This window comes from Mesoplodon bidens, assembly GCF_964165515.1.
Source record: "Mesoplodon bidens genome assembly, chromosome: 16".
Classification (NCBI taxonomy): Eukaryota; Metazoa; Chordata; class Mammalia; order Artiodactyla; family Ziphiidae; genus Mesoplodon; species Mesoplodon bidens.
In genome coordinates this window covers 41565267-41579323 of record NC_138173.1, presented here as the reverse complement: position 1 = coordinate 41579323, position 14057 = coordinate 41565267, and the positions used below count along the sequence as shown (strand labels likewise).

General features: G+C 38.7%; 1 protein-coding gene across 2 annotated transcripts in view; it reads left to right on the top strand.

Moving 5' to 3' along the window:
• The window catches only part of NIPAL2 (NIPA like domain containing 2), a 71998-nt gene that overhangs the window by 34036 nt on the left and 23905 nt on the right, over positions 1-14057 (top strand). Inside the window, exons 4-5 of one of the 2 annotated variants that reach the window (XM_081258762.1) lie at positions 4046-4105; positions 13645-13766. In XM_081258762.1, the coding sequence (XP_081114888.1) occupies positions 4046-4105; positions 13645-13766 (182 nt within the window). The remainder of the gene's footprint in view (positions 1-4045; positions 4106-13644; positions 13767-14057) is intronic. The other variant, XM_081258761.1, reaches the window with a different exon arrangement.

Genomic DNA, 14057 nt, shown 5'->3' with positions numbered 1-14057 from the left:
TCTTTACCACTGGACCACCAGGGAAGTCCCCCTACTATATATTTTTCCCCATAACCACTGTTTGAATTTTGGTATGTTATCTTTCATATGCTACCTTTTACCGTTTTTTTTTTAATGCATTATGATCATTGTGGTCACAATGCCTCTGGAGTCACTGTGTTCACTGTGGAACGAATTTAACTCCAGCGTCCAGGATCATGCTGTATAGACTAGTGTCTGGGAGCACTTTCTGTGTAGACCCATGTCCTGTGAAGGCCAGGATGGAAAAGGATTCATGAACCTCTGCCCAAATATGCCTGCAGTCAAAAATATACACAAGGGCTTCCCTGGTGGCGCAGTGGTTGAGAGTCCACCTGCCGATGCAGGGGACACCGGTTCGTGCCCCAGTCCGGGAAGATCCCACATGCCGCGGAGCGGTTGGGCCCGTGAGCCATGGCCGCTGAGCCTGCACTTCCGGAGCCTGTGCTCCGCAACAGGAGAGGCCACAACAGTGAGAGGCCTGCGTACCGCAAAAAAAAAAAAAAAAATGTACACAAAACTCTGAGTGCTGAAGTTAGTGCTCAGTGGTAAACTATAGTTTAATAAGTTACAAGTGTTTAATGCTTTTGAACTATTGATCTTGAAATACTCTATTTTTAAATATTAAATTTTACTATAGGAATAAAAGTGTAATAATTTTCCCCCCTTGTACATGTTTATTAGGCATTGGTTGCTGATGTAGCAACAACTAGACAGTTTTGAGTTTGACAGATCTCTGATTGCAAATATATATGGGAGCACTTCAGTTTATTTATTTTTTCTCATTTAAAAAATTTACTTCTGTTCTTAGAAGTAATGTTATTAGCTGTTGCTCAGAAGCTGTCTTTTTCTCAGCACAGCTCTCATTTTAACCATGTTTCGCAAGGTAAATGAGTTATAAGTAGATGTATCTTAATAGAATGTTCTTTTTTATTACTTTCTTTGATAGATAAACTTATTCTCTTATCTAAAAATTTTGTAGAAAATCACGTTCTCTTAAAACTTAAAAAAAATGCATCAGACATATAAATTCTTTCAGAAGGTAAAGGTAGCGTATTTATGTTTCATAAAACTCTATTTTATGGCAATTGATATAATTTGATGCTTATGGTATATTTCAAGTTTATTGTTACCAGTCATGTCCTTTTTGCTTTCAGCAGTGAAATTATCTCCTACATAACATACTTACCTCTTCCTTCTGAAAGTGAAATTATTTATGAGATGGTGGCTTAGCAACAAGAAGAGAAGGAAAATGATGCCTTTCTTACTCCAAGGCAGAAATGGAGTGTCGTGTATTAGAAAGAGCTCTGGACTGGAATGAGGAAATATGCATGCTGGTTCCAGCTGTGCTGTAATATAAATGTTTGTTAGATGAATGGATCAGTTTCTTTGGACCTCAGTTTCCCAATTATAAAGTCTAGAACCTAGAGTAGATTATCTCTCTGTCTACTATTAGCTCTAAAATTTCCTTATTCCATGTAAGCAATGTCTACCTTCTTACTGGAATTCTTTGCTGTGAAATGGTCAGTTCAAGTATTGTTATAATGGAATGCGTTTGGTATGTGTTAGTGTAATGATACTTCACCTATTTTTTGTTGTTAATCTATCTCCCTCTGCTTGGAAACATTCCTTACCTAATTACACAGGAAGTCAGTAATGGGAGTTGGGAGTGAGGTCTTGATTTTTATACCTTTTCTAATGCTCTAACATGTGAAATTAGTTTCCATGAATTATTTGGTCCAAATCTGAAATAGAAATTTATCATACATTTTTATGCTTGTCCCAAACTCAATTCTTAATGTAACGGACTACATATCTATACATTAATTTATCTTCAGAAAATATTGCTTTAATGTTTTAAAGCCATGCCACACAATAAACTCATGCTTGGTGGACATTTCCCATGCTCTGTTTATTTTGTGTGAAGCCCCCATTCCTATAAATAACCTGCTCAGGAAAAATTTGCAAGGACATAGCTCAACTTGAATGAGAGAGAGCTAGGTTGAAAAAAAGATGGAAAAAACATATGTGGATTCCAGCTTATCTTGAATGAGTGTTCTGGCGTGGATTTTTTTATTTTGTTTTAAATCAATTGCCAGAGCACCAGATATAGTTACATTCAAGCTTAACTGATTTAATGTATCATAATTCAGATTCATTAAAATTATATCTATGAAGAATTTTTAATGACATGGCAAATGGTAATACAGTAACTGAGGAAACTGAGAAAAGAAATTTTGCCTTACAGTTTGATCTCAACCAGAGGGAAATAAACACACAAACATATTAACTGTGGTTCTTGCCTAGATGATGAAATTATTATTATTTTTTTTTTTTTTTTTTTTTTTGCGGTATGTCGGCCTCTCACTGTTGTGGCCTCTCCCGTTGCGGAGCACAGGCTCCGGACACGCAGGCTCAATGGCCAAGCCCTTCCGCAGCATGTGGGATCCTCCCAGACCGGGGCACGAACCCGTGTCCCCTGCATCGGCAGGCAGACTCTCAACCACTGCGCCACCAGGGAAGCCCTGAAATTATTTTATAATGATTTTTCTTTCTGTATTTTTGCTTTAAAAAAAAATAAGAAATTCAACTAATAGTTTTTATCAAATATTTAAAATACAAATAATGTTGTGGGTTTTTGTTTTTTGTTTTCGTATTATTGCAAATTTGGATCTTCCCTTGCCTCTACTCATGACTCATTAAGAGGAACAGCTCAGATTCAACTTACCCCACACACACCTGAGGCCATAGCTGTAGGTCATGGCACAGTTGTGAGGCTGAGGTTTCAGTAGCATCAATAATGGGAAAGAGGGTCTTCAACATCACAAGGGTCAGCAAATGCAGGAGATCCCATCAACACTTTTATTTATGTGCTGAGCACTAACTACACATGGGAGATCTTCAAAGAATAAGGCATATCTCAGAGTAAAAGGAACTGATAACCTTTTGCAGGAGACAGGCAAAAAAAATCCTAAGTGTAACAAAAAAGTTATATATTATAAGGGATAATCACACATATGGGTGGAGTGGTCCACTCAGTCAGGGGGAATCCAGAGGTGATGCTTGAGTCTAGAGTTGGGTGAAAGGATGGAGGCAGAGTTGCCCAGGGAATAGCTTGTATAAAAGTCCTTTAGCATGAAACTCAATGGGGGTTCTGGGAATTATGATTATTTTAGTAAGAGTGGACCATAGAATATAAAAGAGATCGAGGGCAAACGTGGCAAGGAAATTGTCAGGAGTAAAATCACGGCTGTCTTTGAATGTCATGCTTAGTAGTTTGGCCTTTGTCTCTGGGTGGCTAGAAGCCATTAACAGGTTTTAAAGCTGTGGTTTTACATTAGATTTCCATTTTAGAAAGATGACTCCTAGTGCTGTGGGGAAGGGGTAGTGAAATGGGAGGCTCCAGAGGGAAGCTACTTTAACGGTCTAAGCCTGAGGTGAAGCTGACCTGAACCATGACAAGGGAGTGAAGAGGGGATGGACTTGAGAGACAGTGAAATCCAGACTTAACAGACCCAGGGGCCTGTTGGATGTGTGGTGTGAAGGAGAGGGGATACCAGGAGGAGTCTTAGGATCCTGGTGCTCAATAGAGGTACCACTGGAATAGGGATTATGGGAGGAGATGATGGGAAATAATGTTTCCGTTTGGAATATATTTAAAGTTAAGACTTCCTCCTTTTCATCCTTTCTTCTTTCCTTCCCTTCTATCTCTTTCTGCCTTTCCCTTCCTTCCTTCCTTCCTTCCTCCCTCTTCTCTACATTCATTCATTTAGTAAACTCTTATTAAGCCCTCACTGTATACCATGCACTATCCCAGTCACTGTCATAGGTTCATTGTAAACCAGGCCAATTTCCATGAATCCTCAACCGTGAGGGGCAAGAGGCCATCTTCACAGCCCCAGCCACCAGGTGTCTCTGACCAGGACACAGCTCGTCAGGCCTAAGACTACTTCACTCCTTTCAAATGGCATTGCATAATATATGTTTTTATATTTGGAACCACCACTAATGGCCATTTTCTTTCTAGGTAGTGCCATTATTTCTGTTATGTTTCTGAAAGAAAATTTGAGAGCCTCAGATTTACTAGGTAAGTAATTATTTAATTCATGTAATTAAAACACTGCTTGATGAGGAAATAAATAATCCTATCCAATAAAAATATGTGTCTTAAAAACAGGAAACAAATTACTGAAATGGATATAGTCTCATCTAGAGGCGAACATTATTCTATCTTGGAACTGCCATCTGTTCTTTGACAAGAAATACGTGCACCTTCCTTATACCCTCTGCCCATGCCATTGACCACAGTAAATCATTATTTTACAGTATTATTATTATGACTGTTACGAAATTTTTATGAACATAATAAAATCCAAGAAAACATCTGTGTTACCTAATAGAGTATTCCACTTCATAGGACATATTTGATAGATTGTTGTATGAAAGTACTACAGAAAAATGAAAACCACATACAAAAATTAGATACACCAAATAACTGCCTAATTTCTATTTAGCCCTTTCCAAAAGTAACATAGAATGTTGATCTTCAAAATTTTATTTAGAAATACAGCTATTAATGGAAAATCACAGTAGCCTTCCTGGCTGTAAAAGATTTCCGCTATATGGCAAAGCCATCACATATTGATTGTATCTTCTACCTCTAGTTGGAAATATCATTAGTGAGAAGAATTATAGAGCTTCATATCTTCTTCCTTGACAAAATCCTGTCTGAATTACTGCTGACGTATGATAATGAGTATAATACTTTAGAAACTTTAAATAAATCTATGTCTACTTGGTTCCAAAGAGATCATTTTTAAAAATTTTTGAGCTTAAATGTGACACCGGTGTTGGTATGTTGAACATTTGTTTCCCTGATCATGTTTCCCTTGAGCCTAGTGTCTTGAAAGAGTTTTCACTTTTTCTTTTTCCTCCTTGGTTTGATTCTGCTAGTAGAGTTTTTAGTCAACATTGTCAAATTTTCATGGTTAAAATGTTTTTCCAAATGCATTCATATGTGAATTCAAATATATTATTTTTCTGTACTCTTTTTTCGTATTATGTTTATGGACTCATTTGGGGAAGTTGTGTGGAATCAGAAATAAGAATGAGCAATGCCTGAGTTTTATAGATTAAAATAATTAGATCCTACATTATGTTTCTCATTTATCAAATGTCTTAGGGAAACTTTAAATCATTTAATCTAACATATGTCATCTTTTGTAGTTAATGGTTGGTTAATGTTTAAATAAATGTAAGGTATTTAATGAGGTAATACAGATGGATGTAAAGGAAAACTTGCCAATTATCGTGAACCCTTGTGATGAAAAGATGATTAAGACAGAATCCCTGCCTTCAGATAATACAGTCAATGATAAACTATATACAAGAACACATTTTTTAAAAGCAGAAGATAATAGGTATCATAATGCCTTGAGCCTTTAGTTTAGAGCAGGGTTTCTTAACCTCAGCACTACTAATATGTTAGGCTGGATAATTCTTCATCCTAGGGGGCTGTCCTGTGCGTTGTAGGGTGTTCAGCAGCATCCCTCTTGACCTTTACCCAGTAGATGCCAGGAGCACACTTTGCCCCAGTTATGACTACCAAAAATGACTTCAAACACTGTCAAATCTCCCCTGGGGGGCAAAATTGCCTCCATTTGAGAACCACTGGTTTAGAATAAAGAGAGATTACTCTAGCTGGGAAGCTCAGAGAGAATTTTCTACAGCAGAGGTACCATTTGAATCAGTTCTGACAGCTGAATAGGACAGACATGGGCCACATCCAAGCATTTGGAGAACGACATACAGAGGGGATAACACGAGAAGTGTTGACAAAGGTACAAAAAAGTAAGGCAAGTTTCTATGTAATACCGTACTACAACCACTGCCAATGAGGATTAGGAAAAAAATTAAGGAAAGTCATAACTATAGAAAGTGAAGAAACACAAGTATCAATAGGTGCCAATGATTTTATTTTATTTTATTTTATTCGGTACGCGGGCCTCTCACTGTTGTGGCCTCTCCTGTTGCGGAGCACAGGCTCCGGACGCGCAGGCTCAGCGGCCATGGCTCACCGGCCCAGCCGCTCCGCGGCATGTGGGATCTTCCCGGACCGGGGCATGAACCCGTGTCCCCTGCACCGGCAGGCGGACTCTCAACCACTGCGCCACCAGGGAAGCCCCAATGATTTGATTTTATACTTAGAAAACCCGATCAACTAAACGTTGCTAAAAGCAGTATACTAGCTCGACATCAAAGGATATAAATTAAGCTCACTCTCAAGGGTTCAAATCTGTATTCAACTTCTGCTATCAACTGTGTGGCCAACGTATTACTTAACTTCTCTAAGCCTCAGTTTGCTGACAAATATAGACGACTGTTTTGGGGGGAGGGGGTTGTTTTTTGTTTTTTAATTTTTGGCACGTGGCACGCAGCATGCGGAATCTTAGTTCCCCAACCATGGATGGAAGCCGCGCCCCCTGCAGTGGAAGCGTGGAATCTTAACCACTGGACTGCCAGGGAAGTCCCAAGAAGACTGGTTTAAGGGTCTCACTGGATAATTGATACAAGCACTCTGAGAAATGTAAAGCCCTGTTAATACAATTGGTATTATTTCTGTGATCAACTTCATTACCAAGAGGTAATACTAAAACATAAGAAATAGGAAACACACACACATACACATATAACAAAAAAATACACAAACAAAAACCTCTATTAATTCTTTGATTCTTTGCTAATTTCTCTTACTTTAATAACAGTCAACATTTATTAAATATTTACCCCTTTCAGGTACTGTGTTTTACATGAACCACCTCATTTAAATGTAGGAACAATCCATTTATAGAACTGATACTTAGGTTAAATAACTTAACCAAGGTCAAATAATTAGTCAGTGGTGGACCAGTGTTCTAATAATGGCAGCCTGATTTAACTATAGCATAATGAGTGAGGGTAAGTCTCTAGTGTCAGAGATCTATGTGACCTTTGCTAAGTTACTTAGTCTCTTTAATTAAGCCTCATTTCCTCAACCTTAAAATGAAGTATTACCTACCTCATAGGATTAAATGAGCTCATGTATATAAATCTCTGAGAACGGGGTCTGTCATGTAATAAGTCCTCAATAATGTCAGCTATTATTATCCTTGTTACTAACACCACCACCCATCACTACTGGTTCATGAGAGGAAACCTTGATTAGGATATTCTAACGAACTTTAGCAATCCAGGTAACATTTCGCACAACTCTGGTTGAGTTTTTTTAGCCTTTTAACTTAATGCTTTTTGAGCAGGGATATATCTGGTGTCACATTTGTTTCATACAGTAATTAAAAGTGATCAATTCTTGAATCTAGAGTCACAGGAATAAGAAAGGATTTAGTCACCGATTCCATACCCATGCTTCCAACAGCAGTATCATACAATTATCGTGATCTGAGATGTAATAAGCCATTTCGTGCTTGGGGAAGGACATTTCCCCAACCATACTCAGTAATGTGTTAAGTCACCTGTATTTTCTTTGGGCCTGTATTGCTGTTGCCTTGAGAAAATTTGGCTCTTTCCGTTAAAAGCTAAAAATGTTCTTTTTTTTCTTTACAGGGACTAAAATCAAACAGGGAAAAGAGTAGTTAATGGCATTTTTTGAAAGATTAATGTATAAGCATGCTAAAAACTAAATCGTCAAAATATGCAAAAGAAAATCATTTACTTTTCCCTGCTTCAAGCAAATGAAAGTTTGTTTTTCATGATGGAACAAATGAAGATTTTTTTGGACCGTGTGGAAACAAGCTGAATTAATTTATTGCCAAATGTTGCTCTGTGGCTATGAAGCATTTCAGCACTAGCCTCAAAAAATGACCTCACAAAAGCTATGTCTGAAAGGAATCGCCAACTATTATTAACTCAATGACAGGCTTTGGACTGTGCTCTGATTCTTAGTGGATTAATAATTTTAAATTATTTTAATGATTATTTTTCCTCTAAAAAGCACCAAATCTCTCTCCCCTTCAAGCAGCCAAAACTATAGTATTTTCCCCCTCTTCTCCCTTAGTCATCAAAAATACTGAATCTAGTAGTCTGTGAGATCCTAGTTGATTTAATCCAGATAGCGTCATCATAAAAAGAAAAATTATAGTCAATTCATCAGCACTCTCCAGAGACCAGTAACTTGATTATTTCAAGTCACCTATAAATGGTTTCCCCAGATAGAATGTCAAGAGATTAATAGTGAGACAAAGACCACCTCCTTCCTTCCTACTCCCACACCAGAGGTCAGCTTGATTTGAAGCCAGTATCTAGAATACAGATCTAGCCAAACAAACCATCATTTCTGGTTGAGAGGACAGATTGGCTATTTGGTCTTAAAGTTGCCTCAAGAAAGGTAGACTTTCTGATGCTAGATTCAGAACTATTTGGATTCACTATATTATTGAGACTTCCCAATCCAAGGCTCCTTCAGGATTTAGCTGCCTTCAGCCTGGGGAATCTGGAAAGATTGTACTGAGGGGAAGGCATCCTTTGGTGTTAAAAGGTCCAGTTTATGCTGTGACTCCTGGCAACCCACAAAAGCAATAGCTGGACCCCCATTGATCAGGAGGCATATTGCAGGCTCCAAGAAAACCAGCCAGCAGTGTTGGTTGACATCAGGTTAGCTGAATTTTTAAAACTCTTAAGGCTACCAGAAGTCAGGTCAAGCCAGATTCCAGAAGCTAGCTAAAAGGCAGTTAACACTAGCTGGCATTGAGCCGGAGAGTGAGGACAAAATTAAAGGAGATTTCAGGTTTTACTTAAGGAGAAGGGTGGGCTGGGAAACCAGATGTCAGCTGAGGAAGAACTGTGCAAGTAGACCCTAGAATCCAAAGCTTGCACAGGTGAGGCACTCAGCAGGTTGGAGATGCCGGTGAACAGAAGCATAAGAAGAAGCCTGATTCTAGGCTGTTTTCCCTTCCACCGCTTTTATATTTCAACTTCAGTCCACAAGTCTCTATAGGAGACTTTTGCAACAGAACTTCAGTAGCCTCTTGAAACAGAGGCTGCATTCTCACAGCTGGATCCAGTTAAATGTCAGGCATTTCTCAGAGTATAAAACATTCCTCAAAACACTACTTCAGGATGATATAAATGGTCAAATATGTTTAGAAAATATTACAGCCATATCCTCCCTAAGGAGATTCACAATGAACACTAACACATTGAGGGTCTCAGGGGTCTTCCAGTAAAAGAACTATTTAAGTTGGTTTAACTCATCTCTTTCCAAATAGATTTGACTTGAGACCTTTTTTGGTGGAGAGTCCATCTTATGAAACTGGGTTCTAGGGAACACCAGTTTGGAGACGCTTTTCTAAAGGAACCTCGGGGCCAGTCAGGGGCCCCAGGGACCACTGCCAGGAGGAGTCAGTTCCTTCTATCCCCAGTGGGGATGCTTCATCCAGCCTCAGGTTATGCTCAGTACAACTCCTGGGTGCCACTCGCTGAGACTACGGTGTGAAGGACAGCCGTGAGTTGTCCGTTCATCAACTCCGGTCCATTGTGCATACAAGAGGTAGAAGAGTGTAATCACTGAGAATAAGTTACCTAGGTTCCAATGCAAGCTCTCCACTTAGCTAGAAAATCACAGACAAGAGAGTTATTCCCTCTGTGACTCAATTTTCTCCTTCAATTTTCTCCTGTGTCAAATGTGGCTAGTAATACTTGAACAGTATCCAATGTTATGTATTATATAATACATAATATACATATAGTATATGTTAGTATAGTAACATGGTGGTATAGTTATTTTTTGCAGGCTTTTTTTGTAAGAATTATTTTATGTGTATAAAGCATTTAGAATTGTGCTAAGTATTAGCTATTACTATTATAGTTCTTATCATCACATTTCTGTATGACGGTGATCATAATATAACTCTCATGTCAGCCACAATTGTCTATGAAATCTATAGTTTTAAGAACATCACTTAAAAAGAATGATGCCTTCCCTTGCCCTCCCAGGATACCTAGTCTATCTACTATAAAGAGCAGGGATGAGTTTGTTTCCCTGCTTTGTACATATGACAAGTTTATAGGAAGAGATTTTATTAATACTTGTGTACTGTATCAAGCTAAATCTGAAACTCCCATCAGATCATTATAGACTTTTATGTGACTTGAGTCATATTTGATGAGAAAATGTATTTGCTGCAGGTCTGGGCATGAGGGTGGTAGATGAGGCCACATCCCTGTATCGTGGGTCGTATCCAGCATCCCATGGTTGACCCCCACCTGCAGCTTACCCACTGCTGCCTGACTGCTCCACCTTTGGTCCCCTCCAATAGCCAGCTCTTGGTGCTTTGTGCACCAGTTCCCTGAGGTTAGCAGTGGGTAGCAAACATAGCGCTGGTAGTGTTTCTTCTTCTCTGTGTTATCTGTTATGTCTTTTGCTACTTTTGCCTTCCTTTAAGACCAGTGGAGAGAAGTCTTCACTAGGCAGTCAGGAGATGCCAGCCAAGTCCTTCCTATCCTGCCCTTCTATTCTCAAATTGAGTTGTTAACCCTGTAGAGACAGCCCCAGGGACAGTCCCTGGTCATCCCTAGACTACAATATTAGAGATACAAGTTTGGATTAAGTTTGAAGCTTGACTCAGATGGTCTTTGACCCTTGGCAGTCAGCATCCTAAGTTGGATCTGTCCCAGGGTCCTTTGTCACATCAGGTCTCCAGATGAGCTTTCAAACATTGCAAAGCCTCTTACAGAGCCAAATTCCTGGAGTCTAGCTGGTATGATAAGTTAATTTGTACCTAGAAATGAGGACACCGCATCACAGAGGGATAAACAACTTGCCTGGGCCCTTCCAGCTAACAGTAGCAGTGAAATTTGAATTCTGTGGAGCTAGTCTCAGCTTGGATTAGACTTCTCCTATCCAAGTCTTGACCTGACATTTAACCATTTCCCTGGGCCAAGGGCATGTCAAGTGCTGCTTTCTTTCCTTTAGGATCTCATACTTCCAGAGTACTCCTTTGGTCAAATGGGCCAACAAAAGGTAAACTAGCAAGTTTTCTAAGTCAGAAATCTGTGCCTTTCAAAAGAGGGAATATCTGTGGCTTTACTGAAATAAAAATAACAGGAACTGATGTTTCATGCCAATTTTAGAAAAAGGTGGGATGCAAATATATTCTACAGAAATTTATTGAAGGACTTGTTAATGGCTACCTTCGACACTTTTAAACACTTATATTAATGTGCACATGACTCATGAAGCAGAGAGTAAATCACACAGAAAAATAAAAATGACACCAAAGAAACAAGCAAATGGCAGGTAGCAGCTATCCAGAACTGCCTTTGTAAATGTCGGAAGTTGCTGAAATTAAAATTATTAAGAAGAAAGAATTTGTTTTTAAGGAGTTTTGGAATGCAGTGAAGACCTACATTGGTGGAAATGGGCACAGTATGCAAATGTGGAAGCAGATGTGAAACAGGGAGGGATGTGTCAGGATGTGAAACAGAGACCATATTGGAAATAACACTGCTTCCACAAAATGGAATACTATGCAGACTCTGAAAGAATGAGGCCGCCCTACATATAATGATGTGAAACATTCTCCAAAGATGTTCTGTTAAGTAGAAAAAAAGCAAAATATAGAAAAATATGTATAATATGCTACTATCATTTGCATAAAAAACCAAAACACAGGGCTTCCCTGGTGGCGCAGTGGTTGAGAGTCCGCCTGCCGATGCAGGGGACACGGGTTCGTGCCCCAGTCCGGGAAGATCCCACATGCCACGGAGCGGCTGGGCCCGTGAGCCATGGCCGCTGAGCCTGCGTGTCTGGAGCCTGTGCTCCGCAACAGGAGAGGCCACAACAGGGAGAGGCCCGCGTACCGCAAAAAAAAAAAAAAAAAAAAAACACATGCACTCTGACACACACCTGCCTAAAACATATCTGAAAAGAAAACCTCAGGAACCAGCAGGAGTAGCTAACTTTGAGGAGGGGACCTAGTGAGCCCTAAGGGTGTGAGAGAGATTTAACTTTTCACTGATCCCTCTTGTGTGGCTTTTGAATTTTTTACCATACACGTGTGTTACCCATTCAAAACTAAATGTTCTAAAAAAGAAATTTAATTGACACTAGATACAGTTAGATGAGATAAAGAAATGACTGGCAGAGGAACTCAGTATAGATAAGAAATCTGGATTTCACAAAAGTAAATTGGAAGTCTCTGAGACTTTGAAATTGTATTCAATGCGTTTATTCTACTTTACTATACCAAGTTTAGAAAGGTGTTTTTTTTAATTCCTTCTTCCTAGAAATGTAATATTGAACAATTATCTTATAAGACCTTTTTTTTTCCCCCAAAGAAAGGACAGAGCTGACCAATAATTTTGTCCAGGTTCTTATGTATGGTTTTTATTATTTTCCTTTCATTGAAATGCTTAATAATGTATATTGTTTTCTTTTTAAAAATTCTCATTAGAAAATAGCTTTTAAATTGTGTATATGATTTCTGTCTTCACAAAGTATTGCAGAATAAATCGTTGCATTAGAGTAAGCTTATTTTATAGCTCCTACAATACCATGAATAGCTATTGTCCAGCTTGTGTAAAAAATCAAATGAATTCTCAGAAACTAGAGTTCAAAACTCTAAGTCATTTGGTTAAGAGCAACAGGAAATTGATGTCTTCCAATTGTGAGATTTTATAGACACACCAAATTGTTTCAGGTTGGAGTGAATGCTGGTTGTAAATTACATACACAACAATGCTGACCTCAATGGTGAAACAGGTTGAATTATGTTTTCATGTGTGCTATCCAGAAAACGCTACATAAACTAGTTTTTCTCAGGCTGCTAATTATTAATAAATAAGCAGTTTTCCATGTTATTTGGAAGGCAAGTCCCCTTCTTCTGTGGCCACTCCTCCCCCACACATTCGCTTCCTCCATTATTACAGTATAAGTAACGTTAAGTTACTTATGACAGTAACACATTCCTACATAGGTTTATTATGTGGTATTTTACCAAGCTATCCCTGGAATTCTAGATTTTAAATTGGATCAAATAAATCTTACAGCAGAGTCATCTTTCACCTTCGTTATTTCTGCTAAAAGGACTCCAATAAATGGCAATGATTAAGGTCTTCATTTACCAGAGTTTCAAAGTGTAAAATACCTAAGTTTGTGTGTGTAAAGGACCCAAAGATGACTAGGTGCAGAGTAGATCATCATCAGGTGATGGATTTCCCCACTCTCTGGGCTCTGCCATCTAGATCTAGATGGATCTAGCTTCATCGTGCACTTACTGGTCCACGTGGAAACAAACAGCCAGGTTGGATGTGTTTTCATGTCTCCATATGCACGCGTTCCGATCTTCCCCATCTTTGAGGAAAGCTTCTCTGAAGAAGCCAAGATTCATCTGGAACAACAGAGAAAAATCAGAATTTATGTCCTACCACATCCATTCCCTAGCCCTTATCGCCCTTTAAAGGTAATGCCGTCAGGTGAATGCATGATGCTATCTGGGGATGGTTTGATGAATCGTATTTTAATAGACATGGACCTTTACAAGTAATGCTTAGTCTATAGGAAATGTTTACATAAACAAAAAGGCTTAAATGTCCCTTTCAACTTGTTTGTCTTTTTAATTTTATTTAAAGGTATGACACTGGCATTTGCAGGAACATATTTATTGGTGAACTTTGCTCCAAATATAACTCAGGATATCTCTGCAAGAACAGTACAGTATTACGTTGTTGGCTGGCAGTTCATGACCTACGGGGTAAGAATTCTAAAAATTTTACTGTTACAAAGGCAGTATTATCTAGACCACTGGTACACGCAGATGCTGGAAAACTACTATAATCTTTCCTTCTCAGCATTAATATCTCATTAAAATGTAAATATATTTGACCAGTACTAAAGTATTTCAAACACTAAATCAGCAATAAAAGCACCCCCATTTCCCAGGTATTCTGTCCTTGGGGGTGACCTATCACTGGAACAATTTCCACAATTTAATGGAGTTTAATCCGGCAAATTCCAGAGCAACATATTTTAGGACAATTCAGAG